Source organism: Mustela lutreola, chromosome 14 (assembly GCF_030435805.1).
Source record: "Mustela lutreola isolate mMusLut2 chromosome 14, mMusLut2.pri, whole genome shotgun sequence".
In the NCBI taxonomy this organism is placed as follows: domain Eukaryota; kingdom Metazoa; phylum Chordata; class Mammalia; order Carnivora; family Mustelidae; genus Mustela; species Mustela lutreola.
Window position 1 is genome coordinate 30222014 of NC_081303.1, and position 22422 is coordinate 30244435.

The 22422-nt window shown below is 38.8% G+C and overlaps 1 protein-coding gene across 1 annotated transcript in view; it reads right to left on the bottom strand.

Annotated features, from left to right (window-relative positions):
- Positions 1-1784: 1784 nt before the first annotated feature.
- Positions 1785-22422, bottom strand: part of TDRD5 (tudor domain containing 5) — a 102473-nt gene continuing 81835 nt past the window's right edge. The window contains exons 15-18 of the mRNA XM_059145842.1: positions 21653-21835; positions 20769-20912; positions 12826-13036; positions 1785-7435 (exon numbers count right to left, since the gene is read on the bottom strand). Coding sequence (XP_059001825.1) covers positions 7191-7435; positions 12826-13036; positions 20769-20912; positions 21653-21835 — 783 coding nt within the window. The 3' untranslated portion in view covers positions 1785-7190. The remainder of the gene's footprint in view (positions 7436-12825; positions 13037-20768; positions 20913-21652; positions 21836-22422) is intronic.

The window sequence follows — 22422 nt, forward strand, 5'->3', positions numbered from 1 at the left end:
CTTAGAGTTAATACTGTCCTGTGCTCCTGAAAATCTGCACTCTTAAAATTAATTGAAAAAGTCAGTTGCCGTAGGTTGTCACGACCCTATTTCGAACCCAAGAGTTCTCAGAGTCTCTGTCCCAATGGCTCCCTGCGCTGTGGTGCCTGGGAGAGGACAGGTGGATGATTGGCTCCACTTGCTCAGGCAAAAAGGCAGAGGAGGAGATAGAGGGCCAGCTGGAGACGGCAGCCTGACTCCATCTGAAAAAGTGTTCTCCTCACGGGTCTAGCCCCTCCCTTGAGAATCACCCCTCTAAAGTTTAGAGGAAGTGTGTGTGGAGGGGGGTGTTAATTAAAAGGAATGAATGGCAGAAGAGTCACCAAAAAAACCCAAAAGGGGTTTCTTGGTAAGCAGAATAGATTCTTTGTTTTCTTTCACTAACATTATTATTATTATTATTTAAGATTTTATTTATCAGAGAGAGAGTACAAGCAGGGACAGGGGCTGAGGGAGAGGGAAAAGCAGACTCCTCACTGATCAAGGAGCCGGGATAGACATGGGACTTGATCCCAGGACCCTGGGATCATGACCTGAGCTGAAGGCAGATGCCTGACCAATTGAGCCACCAGGGTGCCCCTCATTTCACTTTTGCCCCTGCAGTCATCATTTGGCAGAGTATGGCACTGCCACAGGCCTGCCCCACCCTCCTTACTACAATTCATTTTAGCCCCAAACTCAAGAGAGGCCACCAGAAAGTCCAAAAAACTTGGTTTACAACCAAACTAATATATTAATCCTAAAGAGCACTTTTAATTTATTTGTTTCATCATTGAACCTGGGTCTGAGGTGCTGAAAGATTTTCTGGAAAATGAACAGGGATGTCAGAGGTATAACTTCACGAATAAAGAATGATAAACTAAAAAGAGCCAATTTGATAAATCAAACTTTTCTCAAAGGAGGCCGCAGACGCTGATTGCTGAGAACTCAGCAGCAAATTATCAAGCTGCCTTTTTTTTTTTTTTTTGCCCATTTTCTTTCACAAACCAGAAAAAAATAACCAAGTATGGTTTGTGCAGAAAACTAACCTAGACAACATATGTGGTCTTTCTACTTAGTTCTCTTAGGTGGAGAACATGCTCTCTATTCAACCTTATGCAGTTTAAGTAGGATGTTTCTTCGTGTTTGGTTAGACTCTTCCCAATAGAGCCTTCTGTTTTATAGACACTCAGAACACAGCACTGTAGAAAAAAGATCAAGATTTCAATGAACCTTGCTTATATCCTATTCTATCTTGTTGACTCATTTATTCACTCAATAAAACTTACTGAACATCTACTCCATGCCAGAAAAGACATAAAGGTGGCTTGGCCTAAGGTGATGGCAGTAGATTTACAGAAAAACAGGTGGGTTACTGAGATACTTACAAGGTAGAATTTGGCAGGATTTGATAATGGATCGAATGCGGAGATGAAGGGCTGGGAGCAGTCAAGGATGATTCTGCTCCTAGATTTTCATCTGAGGCAACTAGTGAATGGCTGGGGGGACAGTGGAGGTGAAGGAGGGTGAACTTTCCAAACTCCTCCTATTCAAGAAAGTGTAAGGTAGGTTCCAGGGGGCATGGACTCCTAGAAATTAGGAAACAGTTTTGTATGAATGTGCGCTTTCTCAGGAGAACTGCCCTTACTATTTGACATTTAAAATAACGTTAATGACTCCATGAAAGGTCAGGGATTACCAGTCCATTGCATATAGAACCTGGAAATTCTCAGACATCATATTCATGTCAGACAGACGATTCTACCAAGTTGTTCAAACAAATGGTCTTTAATAAGGCTAAGGCTCAAAAGTATTCCATGCTTATGACAAGGACAAGGTAGTATCAGTGAGCTCCTATTTCTTTCAACTTAGCCAAACAACAAAAATTCCACAGAACTCTAGATTCGATACAAGTTGACTCCCCAGTATTGAATGACTCTGTAAATCCAAAAAGATCCTAAGCAAAGCCAATACAGAAGGCAGGTTTACGGATACTTAACTACACTGATGTTTGCTACACCTGATTTGGTTTTTGTTGAAAAACTCGCCATTTTGCTCTTAAGGTTTTGCAACAACTTTGCTGAGCCTCATGAATCTGGATAAAGTCAATTCCAAGCAAAAACGACATAAAGACCAAAAAGTGCTGGTGGAGTTATGTTTCTGCATCTAGAAAGTTTAACAAAAATAAATCAACATCAATTGTAGAAAAGGTTTTGAAAGATCACATTCTAGCTGATCCTAAACAGATGCTCCACTGCCTAAAACGTGAAGTGCGGAAAGGATGCTATCACTTAATTATAGCCAAATGTTCCACCCCCCCTACTTCCAATTTAACTTTCTTACTCCAGATCAGTACAGAAATGTTCTTATTTTTAAAATTCAGAAAAGAAGGGGTAAACTTTTGACTCTGGCCCATATCATGTATGTTTTAAGTTTCATCCTTCCAAGCAAAAGGGAAGACACATATCATGGGCAAGAAATAGGGAACATCCTGTGAGGATACTCTTTGCCTCATAGTCGATATCCTGGTACACACACAGTCTCTCTTAGCTGATGGGTATTTTCCTATATATGGTATCAGAAGAGATTTTTCACATGAGTGACAACTGCAGTAGCAGAATACTTTAGTCAGGGAGTCATTTGTTGCAGTAAGAAATGAACTGAGCTGACTTTGCTGTCTATTTACTGTCTTGTGGAATGACAGATTAAGGGTAAGTTTGACCAAACCACCTGAAGGGAGTTTGAGAATCGCCTAGAAATAGGTTCAGCTCCCGGCAGAAGAGCTACTACAGCAAATGAAGGCTCTGAATGGGGACTCGGGCAATCAAGTGAACAGTTGAGAAAACACTGAAATACAGCGGCAAGTGGAGAGCAGGCTTGCTAGTCTGTGTGGGGAAAGTCTCAGAAGAGAACTTAAGACACTGGAACATGGCTGAGAAGGGTTTGACAAGTTGCTATTAGCAAGATAAATAAAACAAGTCTAAAATGTGGCGGTCAGCTACTTAAGACATGGCTCTGGTGTGAACTCCAACTTCATGGAATAAAGTATTTACCTACAACAGAGCAAACATTTACAAAGGTCAAGAATAAAAAGGTCATGCCAAAAATGAAGACAAATATTTTAGCCAAGAAGAGTGTCAAACCTCTGTCTGCACAACTTAGTCAACTAAGTTCTTTGGGTCACATACTTAAGCGAAGTGTTCCTTCCAGCAGAACCATCACAATAAAAACTAGTTACAAAAAAACACCTTGACATTTTTTGACAAAACAAATTCCAGCTTCACAAATATATAAATCAAATAAGATGCTGTTACAAACTCTAAACATTAGGCCCATCATAATTCTTTGATCCCAATAACTTCCCATTAGTCCCATAACAAAAGTTTAGAGAGCAGAGAAAGAATCCTAAGCTTGGTTTCCTCATCAAATTATTTATCTAAATTGCACAAAGATGTAACAATCAAGTAAACATTATTTCTTATAAACATTTTTCTATAAATTAAAAACTTTTTAAATTTTAACCAAAATATAAAACAAAGTTTATACTGAACAGAAAGCTAAAAGCATTTCCTGAAAACTATGCTTATAACCAAGAAATTTTAGTTCTGAATAAATTCTCCACTCAGGTTTGAAGTGGGTCCAACACTCAATTTCATGTGAAAAGTGGCACACAAATCAATTGTGATTCTAAATGTTAGAGAAGACCTTGACTGAGAAGTTAAAATAATTTGTCTATCTGGTTAAAAAGAGCAGAATTTAAAGTATTCTGGATCCAATAAGCTAATGACACCAAGAACTTCCTAGGTTGACTGGTGAATGACTAAAAGAGACAAATAACATCTAATTGTTAGGAATAGGGCTATAAGAATATAAGAATATAAGCAGACTGAGTTGTTATGCACGTTTGCTGGCATCTTGGAAAATGTCAAGATCAGAACAGGCTCCAGGAAATCAAAATTTTTAAATGTCTTAGTGATGGCTCCCGCAAAATTATGAATAATGCTGTCCACAACACTGTACATATAAATAAGATGAATTTAATTCTGAAAAGAGATAAAAAATTGGTTAGAAAAGTCTTGCTACACCTGTATAAATGTCAGTAGGAAGCTTCAGAAAGACTGCTCTATAAGATGTTGGTTTCTCATCCCTTACCATGTCCTGTACATCATTCAGATTCTTTAACCACGGAATTGGCCCACTATTATTATTTAAGCTAGCCACATTTAAGAATACAAGATCCTATAAATCAATCTCTTTCCCCTCCAACACCAGGGGTTTGCCCAGCTATCAGAACCACCATTCTTTTGGACTTATCTGCCGAACTATGTCTTCTGGCACCAAATCATTTAAACTACTCAAGACAGAATTGCAGTATTTTCCTGTGGAAAGGGTGCTGAGTTAGGAGTCAGCAGAGAAGGGAATTTAAGGCATGTGACCATAGATGGGTCAGTCTTTCTAGTCTTCAAATTTCTTCATCTAAGGTCCCCTTTAGATTAACACTGTAATTCTAAGTCTTCAGGTTGGATGGAGCCTGTCTAAAGGCAGAAGCTTCGAGTTATCCCCACACCTTGAAATGGGCAACTGGTATCTCAGATGTGTGAGAGTCAGATGGTGGGTACAGGCATAGCTGACTGCAGCTGGAAGGGCCCCTCTTTTGATATCCCATGGTGTGTTCTTAGATGGGAGATGGGTATTGGCTGAGTCACTAGATTTAAAGCCCCAGTGGCTGTTAGTAAAGCTACTCCCTCTTCCATCCCTAAAGAGTTTATAACTAGGATTTTCTTTTACATTCTCATCTCCATCCCTCTCAAGCACTTGAAGCTCAAACTTGATAATCAACACTTCTTAGGGAACTCCATTACTTCTATGGTGAGCAGGACTGTTCTAAGTATAATATATGTCAACCCATCCTTTAGACAATAAGATATAATTAACTTAACCCTAAACTACAGAACATCTACCTATATTTTTAACATTTCTTATTGCTATTCCTGCCCATATACATGAATCTATTTACTCAGAATCAAATGATCTAGTACTTTTTTTTTTTAAATGATGCTTTGGGCTATTTCAGTTAACTGCCAAGCAAAACCCACCTTATGGGAGAAGGCAGGTAAACAATTTGGCAGATTGGGAATCTTAGTCAAAACCAAGTAGTCAAAATATGTCCAAACCTCTCAGAGGTTCATTCTACACTCTGCTCACTCAGGATGTTAACTATTAATTTCTAAATAAGCTTCTTTCAAAGTGTATTGACACTCATTAGTTTGAAAGATGCCTCTGTCTAAAATGATTCTCTATTTGGCCATTTGCAAATGGATGGGATTACAAAGAGCCTTATTAGCACACTGATTCCATAACCCCATCTAACTGGCAATGTGTAAAATTACTTGCTGTCAGGTCACCGAGCACTGGCAGAGTTCGTCCTGGTAGCTCATGCTATTACACAGAGTTATACGATGACCTACTAAATATGTAAATACTACCAGATTCACTTTGTCCCAAATGCAATGACTGCCCATCTGGAGAAGTGAAGCATATTATTCAAACTTGGTTTCTTTAAAGGAAGGAGTCTAAGTAGCATAATTCCAAAATAAATTTTCTTTAGAAACAAATTGTGGATAATTACCTAAACCTACATGAAAAACAGAACTTTTCCAGTTCATATCATAATTAGAGTATCATAAGTGATATTTAACTGTCATATGATATTTAACTCTCCATATAACTCTGTGTAACTTTCTCTCTTCTCCAATCAAGATGTCTGATACAAACTCACAAAAACCCAAATGGAAACCTGTTCTTTCTGTTGGATCAACTATCAGTGATATTTCCAGATTCCTTTATTTTTGCTCAATTAGAATATCGTTCTCACAGATACATTGGAATTTAAGGTGAATCTGGATTTTTAAATTGTGTTGCCATTAAACATGTTTCCTCTAAAGTTTTTAAACCAAAACCGTCAGTATTCAGAGACTTAGGGTTTAACTTTGTTTCATGATTTCTTAATTCTAAGAAAGAAGTTTCAATCAGTAATAGTCTAAATTTAAATGTACTTCATATTTATTTCATCTCATTCCCTTCCTCAGTGGACATTTTAAGTAGTTGAGTGATTAAGTGGTTGAGAAGAGGAGAAATTCCTTATTGTAGAAAGAGAGAAGGAAGTAGGGCCAGCTCTGCCATGTAATGCTGAAACAGGAGGTGGTAGAGGAGGGGCCCAGAAGGTGAGAATCGACTTATATTCAGCACACCAGTAATTTGCAGCTCTTTCTAGGGTTTTACTTCAAGAAATGCTTCTGTATTGGATTTTTTAAAACTTGGGGATAGGTCTGGTACTTTACCACAAATAATTTAAATTAGTACCATTCATATTCTTTAATTTCACCTTTCGGTCTCTTATTTATACTTGATGGTTCATACTCACACAGTTTGACTTCAGAGAACACCATGTCCCACAGATGCTTCAATGCTGAAGCTCCTGGAACTGTGAGGCCGAGAGAGACGGCACGGCCAAGTTTGAGCAACCAGTCTCTGGAATTTTGTTAGAGGTCTTCAGGAAACTGCCTGTACTGAAAGAGAACTTAAATCTTTTAAATGTGGAAGTGTTTACATGACCACAGCTTCAGAATGTGTATTTTCTCACTGATCCTAGCGTTTCAAATAAATAATGTAGAATTGGAGTCCTGCATTATCTCTATGATAAAGAAAATTTCAAATGAGAAAGAAAAAGCAGCCTTACAATTCAGACATCCTTTTTCTGGACATAAGAATCTGAGATAATTTTTGTCTTACTAAATATGGATCGCAAAACATTAGTTTTTCAGCTTTCATTTATCAGTCATGATATGTACAAGAAAAACATTTACAGAAACACACATACACAAAAGCAACAAAAAATAAAAATGCCTTTAAACCACTCTGTCAAGATGAACAAAACTATGCGGAATAAGAAACATCATCAATAAAAATTAAAACTAACATTGAATATCAATACTTACACAGCAAAGTGGACTGTTAGCAAAACAAAGCTAACATACGGTCACAAAGAAAGACAAAGGCATCAACCATCAAAATAGTGTTTTGTCTCAATACCTCCTCCTCCATATTTTGGCCTTGGGAAATCACCAAGTCCTAACGCACCTGGCTTATTATTTTCTCCCCTACTCACTCCCTCATGCTTCCATTCTTTTCACACTAGGGTACCAGTGTAAGAGGCTCCTGGAGGTGGCCAACCGTGCCGCAGCTCCCAAGGCAGCAGTGGCTGTGCTCCGAGGAATGTAGAGCTTCTGGGAAATCTGGTGCTCAGGAGACAAGATCAAAGAGAGCTGGTGCATGGCTTCATGACTCTTGTCTTTGAACACTGTAATAGCACGGCTACTAGAGAAATCGTTCTTCAAGCTCTCTGAAGAGTCCTCCACTGAAAAAGAAAGAACATACAAGTTTTTTCAAGGGGTTCTCACACTCATTGCCTTCTCTTTCCCATTCTAGATGTTTCCTAATGTGTGTGACAATCATTTTCTATAGAGGCTGACATCCACTGTTATAATTAGAGAGGATAAGACTCAGAAACCAGTCAATAAATAGAAAGAAATGAAAAAGGGGAACTGAGTAGAAATAAATCCTTGTCAGGATGGGGGTGGGGAGAGGGGAAAATGTACTTATGAACAGGGAAGGGAAAATTTCTTTCTAGGATGTCATAAAAATAAATTGGATATAATTCTAATTCCAGAGATGAGTCCTTAAGCTCCCCTATTTACAGCAGTAAGCACAATGGCGTCCCAGAGGTGTTTTCTATTGCCAAAGTGGTTTCAGTTTGAGTCTATATCAGTGTAAAAACAAAACTGACCAAGATGTTTGTAAGAAGTTCCAAAAACCAGTTATCAGACATAAAATAAATTCCTTAGAATTAGTGCCAAAAATTCCAAATAGCCAAGGAAGGGAATACATATACTCTAGACCACGGTGACCAAAGTGACTGGTCTGTGAACTCTTTATTACCTGCCTACAATGAGAGGAGCTTTTGCAAGCATCTAAGCAAACACACTGCTTTTTTCAAGAAAATTCTGCTTTAGTTTAAAAAAAAAAAAAAAAAAAAAAGCCAGGTGAGCTAAATAATGTGCTAATGTGTTGCCTATCTAAGCAAAGACTTCACAGACTGGTGTGAATATGATTACATTTTGAAAAGTACTGCTCTAGACCTCAAAAAAATCTAGAGAAAACACCAGCATAATCCAGTACATTATTCATCTTTACATTTTTAGCAACTAACAGAGCAGCAGGTGGTATATGTTCTATGCATTTGTGATGAATTATATTCAAGGAGAATTTGACAGGTATTCCAAAAGGTAAAACTCTGATCAAAAGTTATAATTAATGCCCACTAGAGAGGAAAATTGCTGGTGAGTTCTAATAAAATAAGTGGTTTTACACAATTTTGGTGAGCTCAGGTTTTAAAAGGTACAAATATATGAAAACAGGGACATATGATCAAAGAATTTAAAAGAGTAGCAAAACTTCTGCTTCCAGTTATGACATTAACTCAACAGTGATTGAAAAAAATCTCTCCTGCTTTAAATAACTGGAGAGTTGGACAAAATGTATGAAGCGGCAGCAGATTCATATACTGAACAATAAGCATGCAAGATAGTGATCCCTAAGAGAAAGGAAACAAAGTGAGCTCTACAAGGGCCTTCGCTCCTGCTGAAATAGTTTCTAGGCTTCAGTACAAGAACGGAGAATCAAAACTGAGCCTGGAGATCTTACTGGGTTGAAAAGACTGAGCTTGGAATTCAAGAAGGCCAAGGTGGGGGCACCTGGGTGGCTCAGTGGGTTAAAGCCTCTGTCTTCGGCTCAGTGGTTAAAGCATCTGCCTTCGGCTCGGGTTATGATCTCAGGGTCCTGGGATCGAGCCCCACTTTGGGCTCTCTGCTCAGTGGGGAGCCTTCTTCCCTTCCTCTCTCTCTGCCTACTTGTGATCTCTGTCTGTCAAGTGAATAAATAAAATCTTAAAAAAAAAAAAAGGCCAAGGTTCTGGAATTTGTGGGAGGAAGGTACCAGAGAAGAGGCAGCTAGAAATCTACGTAGATAAGAACACATGTAGTAATCTCTGAGATCAGCCATAGCAACTTCTTTCTAGATATGTCTCCTCAGGCAAGGGAAACAAAAGCAAAAATAAACTATTGGGACTTCAAAATAAAAAGCTCCTGCACAGCAAAGGTATAAGCAACAAAACTAAAAGGCAACCTATGGAATGGGAGATGATATTTGCAAATGACATCTCTGATAAAGGATTAGTATCCAAAATATAAAAAGAACTTATACAACTCAGCATCCAAAAAACAGATAATCTAAATGGGAAGGGGTGTTTGGGTAACTCAATCTTTAAGCATCTACCTTCTGCTCAGGTCCTGGGATTGAACCCCGCATCAGGATCCCTGCTTAGTGGGAAGCCTGCTTCTCCCTTTCCCACTCCCCCTGCTTGTGTTCCCTCTCTCACTGTCTGTCAAATAAATCTTTTTTAAAAAATGGGCAGAAGACATGAATAGACATTTTCCAAAGAAGACATACAGATGACACATGAAAAGATGCTCATTATCACTGAACATCAAGGAAATGTATATCAAAACTATAATGCTTGGGGCGCCTGGGTGGTTCAGGGGGTTAAAGCCCCTGCCTTCAGCTCAGGTCATGATCCCAGGGTCCTGGGATCGAGTCCCGCATCGGGCTCCCTGCTCATGGGGAGCTTGCTTCCCTTCCTCTCTCTGCCTGCCTCTCTGTCTACTTGTGATCTCTGTCAAATAAACAAAATCTTAAAGAAAAAAATTACAATGCAATATCATCTTGCACCTGTCAAAATGACTAAAATCAACAATACACAAACAACAGGTGTTGTTAAGAATGTGGAGAAAGGGGAACCCTCTTGCACTATTGGTGGAAATGCAAACTGAGGCAGCCACTCCAGAGAACTGTATGGCAGTTCTTCAAAAGTTAAAAATAGAACTACTCTATGATCCAACAATTATAGTACTAAATATTTACCCAAAGAATACAAAAATACAAACTCAAAAGGATACATGCACCCTGATGTTTATAATAGCATTATCAACAATAGCCAAATTATGGAAACAGCCCAAGTGTCCATGGACTGATGAAAAGATAAAGAGGTGGAACATATATACAATGCACTACTACTCAGCCATAAAAAAGAATGAAAGCTTGCCATTTGTGATGACATAGAGCTTGAGAGTATTATGCAAAGTAAAATAAGTCTGTAGGAGAAAGACATACAGCATACGATTCACTCCTATATGAAGTTTGAGAATTAAAACAAATGAGCATGGGAGAGAAAAGAGAGATGCAAACCAAGAAATAGACTTTTAACTATAGAGAACAAACTGATGGTAACCAGAGGGGAGATGGGTGGGGGGATGTGATGGAAATTAAGGAGTATACTTGTGATGAGCAATGGGTGAGGTATGGAAGTGCTGAATCACTGAATTGTACACCTGAAACTAGTATTATACTGTATATTAACTATACTGGAATTTAATAAAAACTTGGAAAAAAAAAAAAGAACTGATTACCAAAAGTGGGGGGAGGGGCTGAAGGGGGTGGGGTTTAAGGAAGTGGGGGGTGGGGATTAAGGAAGCACTTGTGGTGATGAGGACTGGGTGATGTACAGAATTGCTGAACCACTATACTGTACACCTGAAACTAATATTACAGTGCATGAAAAAAATCCCAATAAACATTTTAGGTTTTGTGCAAATTTATGTTGATTCTACAATTCATATGGAAAATGACCTAAAATAGCCAAAACAATTTGAAAAAGAACAAAATTGTACAATTTCAAGATATAAATCCCCACTAATCAAGGCAGTGGTATAAAGCCCCATAAACCACTAAAACACAATAGGAAGTCCAGAAATAGACCCTCACATATACAGCCTACTGACTTCTGACAAAGATATCTAGGTAGTTTATTATTTTTTTTAAGATTTTTATATCTAGGCAGTTTAAAAAAGGCTTTTTTTTTTTAAAGATTTTTTTAAATTTATTAATTTGACAGAGAGAAATCACACAAGTAGACGGAGAGGGAGCCAGAGAGAGAGAGAGGGAAGCAGGCTCTCTGCTGAGCAGAGAGCCCGATGTGGGACTCAATCCCAGGACTCTGAGATCATGACCTGAGCCGAAGGCAGCGGCTTAACCCACTGAGCCACCCAGGCGCCCCTTAAAAAAGGCTTGTAACAAATTGTGCTAGATCAACTGAATATTAAATGTAATCAAAATAAACACTGATCCTTACATCACACCATTATATTAACACAAACCGTAACTCAAAAATCAACAAATTGGATCACAGACCTAATTTTAACAACTAAAACTACAAGACTTTTCATAAGAAAATGAACAAATCAGTTACTTGGGTTAAGAAAGATTTCTAAACAGGACACAAAAATACAAACTTCATATTAAGAAAAAAATCCATCAGACCTCACCAAAATGACAACTTTTGCTCTTTCAAATATGCTGTTAAGGAAGTCACATGCTTGAGAATATTTGTGATATATGTATCACATACATATAGCTGTATATATCTGACAAAGCTTTTGTGTCCAGAATAAAGAATAAAAAGATTATAATCCAATAAAAATGAGCAAATATTTGAACATGTAATTCACTAAAGAAGATCTACAGATTGCATATAAGCACATAAAAAGATGGTCAACATCACTGGCAAACAAGGAAATATAAATTAAAACCACAATAAGATACCACTACACACACACCAGAATAGCAAGATTTTAAAAGATCGATAGATAGCATCAGTGACAATAAAAGGAGATGGAGCAATCAGATTTCATGTATTATTGGTGTGAATAAAAAATGGAAGAGCCACTTTGGAAAACTTTTTGGCAGTTCTTAAAATGTTAATCATGCAGTGATCACATGACTAAACAATTTTACTCCTTGGTATGTACTGAATATGTCTACACAAAGAGCTGTATGTGAATGTTCACAGCAGTTTTATTCATAATGGCCCAAATCTGTTCATCTGATGAACAGATGTCCATACAACTGGATACCACTCAGCAAAAAATAAGAACAAACTTTTGAAACTAGCAACAACATAAATCAATCTCTAAAACGTCATGCTCAGGAAAAAAGATCATACTTAAAAACTGTGTAATGCAGGACTCTCTTCTTATGAAATTCCAGAAAAGAAAAAAGGAACATGCTGGGAACCAGGAAGCAAGGGAAGAGAATGACCGCAGAGGGATCAAATAACTGGTGGCGTTGTTCTATGTCACGACTGTGGTGGTTATAAGACTGTACACAAGTGTCAAAACTCACAGAATACTTAAAAACTGGCAAGTTCTATTGTTTGTAAAACAAACTTCCCCCAACCAAACTGCTTTTTAAAAAAAGAGAGAGAGGGCGCGTGGGTGGCTCAGTGTGTTAAGCCGCTGCCTTCGGCTCAGGTCATGATCTCAGGGTCCTGGGATCGAGTCCCGCATCGGGCTCTCTGCTCGGCAGGGAGCCTGCTTCCTTCTCTCTCTCTCTGCCTGCCTCTCAGTGTACTTGTGATTTCTCTCTGTCAAATAAATAAATAAAATCTTTAAAAAAAAAAAAAAGAGAGAGAGAGAGAGAGAGGAGTAGCAAAACAGAAGGGAACAACAGAACCCAGTAAGGACGTGAGACAAATGCTAAAGTCAGCAATTTTTCAAGTTATGTTCCGAAGAAGATAAATGAAGGTTTTCAGCAAGATGACACACCACTGTATTTGTCAATTACGTGTAAAGCTACCTGAAGCAGAATTTTTTTCTGCAGAATCAAGTGCCATGGGAATTGCACTGAGGGTTGCCGCGGAGAGCTGGATTGGCGTTGCCTGAGTCTGAACGCTGCTGGGCTCGGGCTGGCTCCCTTTTACTGACTGCTGCGACTGGATCAGAGAGATGTAGAACTCCTCCAATTTGGGCAATGTGGAAGAATCTGAAGAATTCTCTATGTTTGGCTGCTGCCGTATGAGAAAAGTTGGGCAAAAGCATGAAAAGCAGTTGTTAGTATAACAGAAGAATTAACCCTGTTTCAGTTCCTTAGTTGTATAGACAAGACATACTTTTTTCACATAGAACACCATTACTCCCTTTCAAGAACCTAGTTCCTCTCTTAAAAAAAAAAAAAAAAACCCAAGTCCTTTTCTAACTTAATGGCCATCAACTTAATTCGAGAAGCATTTACTGGACCTACATTACGAGCAAACACGGTGCTGAAAGCTGCCGCACAGAGCTGCAGCAGGGTGGCAGGAAACGTGAGCAAAGGCAGCACACTGGCTGGCACACTGCTAGGTTCCCTACACATGCTTCCTCATTTCAACCTCGGGACGACCGACCGCTCTAACTCCAGGGTTCTGTCGTCCTCGCTAGGGGCCCTTTCACTTAACAGAACACTTTTCACAAGAGGCGAAGTTATCCAGTGTCAACCAGCAGGTGACAAAGCAGAGATGGTAACTCAGCCCAGTCCATGTTCTCACTATCTCCCAGTAAGACAGGATACCTGTCCCTAAGTTCACAGCCCTCAGATGGGAAAACAGTGTGGGTCCTGCAGCCAGCCATGAACGGAGGCGTTCCCGCATTCCGCAGTGTGAACACACTAGAACATAAAGTAGTTAAAGGAAGGCTCCTTAAAAGAGACAAATGGAATATTAAGAACCAGGATTTTAGAGAAAAAGATGAACGTCCCATATGGAGACGAAACTGGACTTAACTGAATGGAATATCAAATTTTAACCATGAGATCCGATATCCTACCATACAGTCATTGCTAAAGCAGATACGATCTACGGTAATTTAGCATTTATCTTCTGTGATGGTAACTGGCATTAATATGACTAAAGCCAGCCCTACCCCACCTATAAAGGCTGAGAGTCTAGGATTTGCCCTGAGTGAAATGAACCAGTAATTACACAAACAGAAAAGGTAGCTTTGTCTGTTCTTCAGGATCCTATATAGTAGACATTTCATATCAGTTGCCATTTCTTTTTTGTTCCACAACAACAACAACAAAAACCCCTGCTCATTTTCAAACATGGCTGGCATGAATGTGGTTATACAATTATGCAATATATAAAGGGCTATGTGTGTAGCCTTTTTTGACAGCAAGAGTGAAATTCACATTCCAGATAGCTATATTGGCCACACAATATGCTACTTCAGGAAATTAAAGATCCAGATTCAAATTGTTACTTGGCTTATACAATTCATGTGTGCTTTAGTTACCCTGTAAATTTATTCTCAGAATGAGGCTAAGCATTAGTGAGTTTTTTTGTTTTTAATTTTATTTATTTGACAGAGAGATCACAAGTAGGCAGATAGGCAGGCAGAGGGAGGGGAAAGCAGGCTCTCCACTGAGCAGAGAGCCCAATCCAGGGCTCGATCCCAGGACCCTGAGATCATGACCTGAGCCAAAGGCAGAGGCTTAACCCACTGAGCCACCCAAGCGCCCCATTGGTGAGTTCTTTAAATAAAGCTCCAAAGGTATGTAGATGAATATTAATACAATAAACTTTCCGAGCTGGAAAAATCACTACCTAAATTGGTCTTTGCAGATGGACAAACAGGCTCCAAAAATGTACCTTGTGCCCACCTAGTAAATTTTAGCCTGCGGTGAGGCTAAGCCATAGACTGCAGACCAACCAGACCAAGTGTTTTTTACACATCAGTAGTTTAACAAAAATTTAAATCAGAAACAAATTTTTAAGGCTATATCCTTTTTTCCTTGTAAGTATGACTTTGAAGAAAGATGCATTTTTAAAATGCATTCTGATAGCGTATTCTGAAAACAAACAAACAAACACAGGTGAATGCTTTCAAAATTTGTAAAGACACTCTGAAAGCAAATGCCTGCAAATCAACTTGAGCACTTATTTGACAATCAAGGTTCTTTCTCAAAGAGTGTTTTCCAGCCTTGCTACCCAAAGCCGGGTTTGCCAACCAGCAGCACCACCTGGGGCTTGCCAGACATGCAGAACCTAGGTCCACATCTCAAATTTGCTCAGTCAGATCCTGCAGCTTCACAAGATTCTTAGGGGATGTGTAGGCACATTGTACTTTGAGAAGCATTGTTCTACCAGCTTTAGTTCTCTGTAGTTATCAATGACTGCCTCCATCATAGTTATCTGAAAATTCACCTCATGGAACTAGAGGTAAATGACAGATTTTCAAGAAACATGTTTAACATACATAATCAAAAGCACAGCCTCAAACCACAATAACATACAACTTCACACCCATTAGGTTGGCTATGATTTTAAAAAACAAAAAATAGAATAACAAGTACTGGCAAAGATGTAGATAAATTGGGACAATCTTTTTTTTTTAATAATTTATTTATCTATTTGACAGAGAGAAATCACAAGTAGGCAGAGAGGCAGGCAGAGAGAGGAAGGAAGCAGGCTCCCCACTGAGCAGAGAGCCCAATGCGGGGCTCGATCCCAGGACCCTGAGATCATGACCTGAGCCGAAGGCAGAGGCTTTAACCCACTGAGCCACCCAGGTGCCCCAAATTGGGACAATCTTATATGGCTGGTGGGAATGTCTGTTTAGGAAAGTCTGGCAATTCCTCAAAACATTAAATAAAGAGTTACCATATGACCCAGCAATTCCACTCCTAGGTATATACCCTCGTAAAATTTAAAACACTTCTACATAAAAACATGTACATGAATGTCACAGCAGCATTATTCATAATAGCAAAAAACAAAACAACTCAAATGTCCATCAACTGACGAATGGATAAACAAATTGTGGTCTATCCATACAATGGATTATTCAGCCATGAAAAGAAATAAAGTACTGATACATGGTCAACCTTGAGATTATGATGTTAGGAAGCCAGACACAAAAGGTCACAGACTGTACTGATCCTAATTACATGAAATGTTGCAAATCAATGGAGAGAGATAGTAGATGAGTGGTTATCTGGAAGACATGGGGTAGGGTGTCAGCTAACAGATGCAGGGTTTCTTTGGGGGGATAATGAAAACGTTTTACAACTGCTTGTGGGATGAATATACAATAAGCGAATGGACTAGTGAATATACTAAAGCCATTAAACTGTATAATTTAGATGGGTAACTATATGGAATATAAATTACACATTATAAAGCTGAGGACTCAGGGGATGGAGTCTGAGCCCCACCAAGGGTTTTCAGCTGAGATCCCCAAAGGATCCCCCATCAGGAGTAACAGCCACATCTAAGGAGTAAGGACAAAAGTGAAATACAGCAGTCCTAACAAAGTCTAAAGCCAAACCCCAGTGTGTGTGTTATAGTGACTGGGTGCTACCTGCCAGCCACAGGACATCTCAATCAGCCTCGGAGGAAGGGAACTCACCCAGAACCTCTCTAATTTTTTTATCCATTATGTCCAATATTCAATTTTTAAAAAATCATAAGGAATGCTTCCCACTTTCTCCACCCTCTGCCCCCTGCCAAAAACAGGATGGGGGGACAGGGGGTCGAAAACATACCCAAAGTTGATTTGGATATTGGCATTATCTAGAAAAAAACTTTAAAATAACTACAATTAGCATGATCAAGAATGTAGAGGAAGTGACATAAAAAATTGGGGCGCCTGGGTGGCTCAGTGGGTTAAGCCGCTGCCTTCGGCTCAGGTCATGATCTCAGGGTCCTGGGATCGAGTCCCGCATCAGGCTCTCTGCTCAGCGGGGAGCCTGCTTCCTCCTCTCTCTCTCTGCCTGCCTCTCTGCCTACTTGTGATCTTCCTCTGTCAAATAAATAAATAAAATCTTTAAAAAAAAAAAATTGATGAAAATATGGAGAATTAAAACAGAGAATCCAAATTAAAAAAAAAAAAAAAAGAATCAAATTGGCATTATAGAACTGAAAGGAAAAAGGTTTGAAGTAAGAATTCAATGTGTAGGTTTAGCAGCAGAATGGATCCGCAGATGAGAGGACCAGTATTCCAGAAGAATCAATAGAAAAATCTCCAAACTGAGAAAAAAGAAAAGAGAAGAAAAGATAAAAGAATGTAAACATGAGAAAAGAGCCCAAGAGGCATGTGGGACTCAGCCAAAGTGCTAACACACGGATAACTGGAAAGCCAATAGGAGGGCGATAATGAGGGAAAAGCACTATTTTATAAAACTGATGAAGGGCATCAATCTTCTTATTCAATAAGCTCAGTGAAACACAAGTAGAGTAAACCCAATGGAAATTATATCTAGATATATCAGTATCAAAGAGCTTAAAGCAAAAGACAGAAAAATCTTAAAAGAAGCCAGAGAAAAAAGACATCACTATCAACAGAGCAATGATACCTGACAGCTGACAATTCAACAGAAGCCAGAACATAATGGAAGGACAACTTCAAAGGCTGAGAAAAAAAAGTAACACCCGAAAATTCAATACTCAGGGAAAATATCCATCAAAAACAAAGATTAAATTTGGAAACCTGGGAAATTAAACAATATATTCCTGAACAGCCAATGGGTCAAAACAGAAATCAAAGAGAAGCTAGAAAATATCCTGAAACAAATGAAAACAGCATACCAAAATTAATGGTGATGAGGAAACAGAAGGCTGGCTGAGGACAAAGCAAAAGGCTGGCACCCTACAACCTCCCCCCACCCAGACTCCTGGGTGGGACATATTATGACATTCTTTAGGAATCTCCCACCCATCTTAATGTTAATATTTTGCTACAGGGCAAAACAACCTTGGCAATGGCAAGGCCTCTGGTATCAGGTATCTTGGTATGTTGTAGGTCCTCTTTAGCATATGAAAGTTCTTTGAAGCCTCCCTTTTCCTTACTTCCCCCACCCCCATGGTACATAACCTACCATCTCTCACAACCCTAGGGCAGCAGCTCTTCCTGCCCACAGGTCCTGTCCCATGCTTTAATAAACCACCATTTTGCACCAAAGATGTCTCCAAGAATTCTTCCTTGGTCATCAGCTCCGGACCTCACCCCACTGAACCAAACTTATATTCTAGAACTTCATCAATGGGATACAGCAAAATGAGAACTAAGTGGAATTTTTTTTTAAGACTTTATTTCTTTGGGGGCGCCTGGGTGGCTCAGTGGGTTAAGCCGCTGCCTTCGGCTCGGGTCGTGATCCCAGGGTCCTGGGATCGAGTCCCACATCGGGCTCTCTGCTCAGCGGGGAGCCTGCTTCCTCCTCTCTCTCTCTCTGCCTGCCTCTCTGCCTGCTTGTGATCTCTGTCTGTCAAATAAATAAATAAAAATTAAAAAAAAAAAAAAGACTTTATTTCTTTGGGGGGGCAGGGAGCATAAAAGGGGGAAGGGGCAGAGAGAGCTGAGCAGGAAGCCCAGTGCAAGGCCCAATCCCAGGACCCCAGGATCACAACCTGAGCCAAAGGTAGATGAAGAAGAATGTTTATAGCAGTAAATACTGACATAAAGAAAAAGAAGAAGAAGAAGAAGAATCACAAACAACTTTATATCTTAAGGAATTAAAAAAAGAACTAAGGCTAAAGTTAGCAGAAGGCGTGAAATAACAGAAATTAGAGTAAAAAATAAGTGAAATACACCAAAAAAAATCACTGAAAATAAGAGCTAGTTTTTTTTTGAAGCTATAAAAAAATTTATAAATCCTTAGCTAGACTAGGAGAATACTCATATTATCAACAAACAAAATTAGTTCATTAAATGAACTACTTGAAAAGGAAATTAAGGAGTGCCTGGCTGGCTCAGCTGGCTGAGCATGTTGCCTCAAGATCTCGGAGGGTGTGAGTTCAAGCCCCACACTGGGTGTAGAGATTACTTGGAAAGGAAATTAAGAAAAAAATAACATTCACAATAATACCAAAAAGAATAGGAGGTGAAAATTATGTAACACTGATGGAAGAAGCCATAAATAAATGGGAATACAGTCCATACTCACAGATTGGAAGAATTAATATTATTAAAATTTCCATACTACCTAAAGTGATCTATAGGTTCAAAGCAATTCCTATCAAAATGTCAATGGCATTTTCCACAAAAACAGAAAAACAATACTAACATTCATATGAAACCACAAAGGACCCCAAATAGCCAAAATAGTCTTAAGGGTTGGGAGAAGGAGGAATCACCCTTCCTGAGTTCAAAATATACTACAAAGTTCCAGTAATAAAAACATTATGGGACTAGCACAAAGTAGACATAGGCCAAAAGAATAAAATTGAGAGCCCCGAAATAAAAACACACATATTCAGTCAACCAATCTTTGGTAATGATGCCAAGGCTACACAATGGGGAGAGTGTTGTGGAAAAATAATCAGACCTGTGAGAGACCAACTGACACTCCGAGGAGGAGAACTCATATTTATTTTACGCCAGTGGACCCAAATGAGATCGTGCTCCAAGTTCTGGGCCAAGGTCAACAGGATTATAGGGCTTTTATAGGGCACTGCAGGCAGTCAGGTTCCAAGGGCTATGCTGACTCCTGGTAGGCAGGTTTAAAACAAGGGAACAGGGCTGCTTTAGGCGGGAACAGTAAAGCAGTGAGCCTGTGGCTGGAAGCCTGTTCACAGAAGCAGAAGCCGAAGCCGCTGGTTATCTCTTGCTCCCAGTAGGGCTTCTGGTTATCTCTAGCTTATTGTTAGTAACTTCCATCCCCTGGGGCTGCTTGGCCTGGGCCTGCTCTGGGTAATTTTCCTCTTCAAAAGGACAGTGTCTTCACTACATGTTGCTGGGAAAACTGGACATCCACAGACAAATGAATGAAACTGGACCTTTATCTTACAGTACGCACAAACACTAACTCAAAATGGATTAAAGACTTAAACATAAGACCTGAAACTATAAATCTCCTGGAAGAAAACACAGGACGGATGCTTTAGGACACTGGTTTTGGTAATCACTTATTGGATATGAAACCAAAAACATAAGCAACAAAAACAAAAATAAATAAGTGGGACTAGATGAAACTAAAAATCTCAGCATGGCAAAAGAAACAACACAATCACGAATGACCACGTATTATATGACATTTATATGAAATGCCCCAAAGAGGCAAATCTATAGAGACAGAAAGCAGACTAGTAGCTGCCTCAGGCTGTGGGAGGATGGGAAAGGGGTGTGACTGCTAATGGGTACTGGGTTTTTTTGATGGGTTGAGGTGTTACCCTAAAACTAAATCTGTGCTGTTAAGGACTCTGTTTCTGGAACAGAGTATCCTATATAATATAAAATACTTTATCAATGCTCTCATACAAAATAACCATATTTTGAAGGAAGTATATAATTCAGAAAACTCCTCTTCCACAAATCTGCTTTTCAACAAGTCTCCCAGTCTTGAGCCCTTTATTTTCAATGTGACACATGAAAATATAAAAGTGCAGAGGCCTGGTGGCCAGATTTCATGATGCTCATAATATATTTGAAAAAACAGAAAACAAATATATTTTGTTTCATGATTAGTGCTTTCTACTACAGGAACATAAAAGAAAAAAATTATTATTTTTATTTTTGGCTAAATTATATAAAAATAACCGTTTTCTACATCTCTTACATAGAGATTTTATCAATCTTTCAATTCTAAGCTTGGGATTTTCTTCTGAAGAGATAAATAAATTGACTGAAATTAATTTTAAAATCAACCTACACATTGTGTATATGTATTCTACCAAATGCTAGAGTGGGATCATTAACCAGAATTTTACTCTCTAAAAATGAAAGCACTTCCTCATGAGAATCTGTCAGTAACATTCATTAGACATTTACCTTTTGAATCCTGGTTGTGCCAGTATTTTTTTCCTGAGCATCTAATGCCTCTTGTTTTTGAACTTCTCCTTTCATTCCATTCACAAGGCCTGAAGGCTGCCATGAATCATCCCATGTATCTTTGGGTCCAGAAAAGCACCAATCCTATGGAGAAAAAATTGCAAACACAAACCAAGGCATAGTGCCACGTGATCCAGACAGAGAAGAACATGGGCAAGGTAAAGGCAAGGAGGCAAAGTTGATTAAACAAGAAAATATGTTTATTAAGTTCCTGTATCAGTGAGGCTTCCCCACCCTCCCTTGTTTTATTGGTCCATATCTGATATCTTGAATCCTTGGAACACACAGATGTCATAAAAATAAATACAACTGTGGTTTGTAGTATTTTCTTCAATACTATTTTCATGGCCAGATGACTTTAAATGATCATCTAGTATTTAAATGGCATAAATAATAAGGAGCAATTTAAGTATAGCTATTTCCTCTAAGAAACAGTGGGAAGTAAGTTATATTTTAAATATATTTTAGGGCCAATATTAGCTACTATTCTCAATGCAGAATCCCAGAGATTATATTACAATGCTAATACAATAAAAATAAAATTAGTTGAAAACAGCATTTTTATAGATCCCAAGGCCTAAGATTCCAGTGATAAAACAAAAGTTATAATGGTTAAAAGGTTAGATGGGATAATAAGTCCATGATTTATTCTTCCCTGTTTCAACTTGTCCTCCTCCCTATCACTACCACCTTTGGGGAAAAAAAATGAATACTTCTGAATTATCATTTGATATATCCTTTTGCATTCCAGAGTGTATAGATTTCTTGAAGAAATTTACATTTCCATTTTTAAGTAATGATCTGTTGTTTCCCAGGGATCTAACCTTTTGCAGCATTTCTTTACATGATGGATATGGTTTCTTTCCACCAAGGCTTGAGGCAAATAAGTGGGAGGCAGCATCGTCCCCTTTATCCATTTTAGCCTGCAAAGGTAACCAATTTTCATCCCAAACATCATCACCGATAGTCACTGATTCCAGGCATGGCATTCCAGTGGGAATCTCATCCTAGAATGTATCAGAAGACAAAGAAAACTTTTAACTTACAGTTGCTATATATTTTAAAATTTAGTTTTGCGATTTTTTTTCTGGATTCTAGGTAAAGATGGCAGTTTGAATACATAATTGATTACCCTCTCTCTCCTGAAACATCACCAAAATATTCAGATTTTAGATATAAACTCACTGTTAGACCAGAAGAAAACACAACATACATTCTGGATATAGAAAAGAAGGTAAGTGATAACCTAAGAAGTCTGAGAAAGTAGAATCCTGAGCTTATAGCAGGAAAAACTGAGAAGCAACCTGAATTTATACCAAAATGGCAAATGCTCAGAAATTGCTACTACAAGGTTTTTGGAAATGAGAATGTAAAGTGGGAACAAAAAGAAAAGCACTGATAAAAAGTCTGTGTAAGAAGCAATTAAATCTCCAGATACCCCACCCTATTCCATATACAAAGGAAGCCACACCTCTTTTTCATGCTGGAAAGCCAGAGGGTCTTCTGGAGGGTAAAAGGGAGGGTGGAGCAAGCATAAACACAGGGGAATTCAGCAAAGGTTTTTATACCAAATATCAAGACCCCTAGGTCTGTT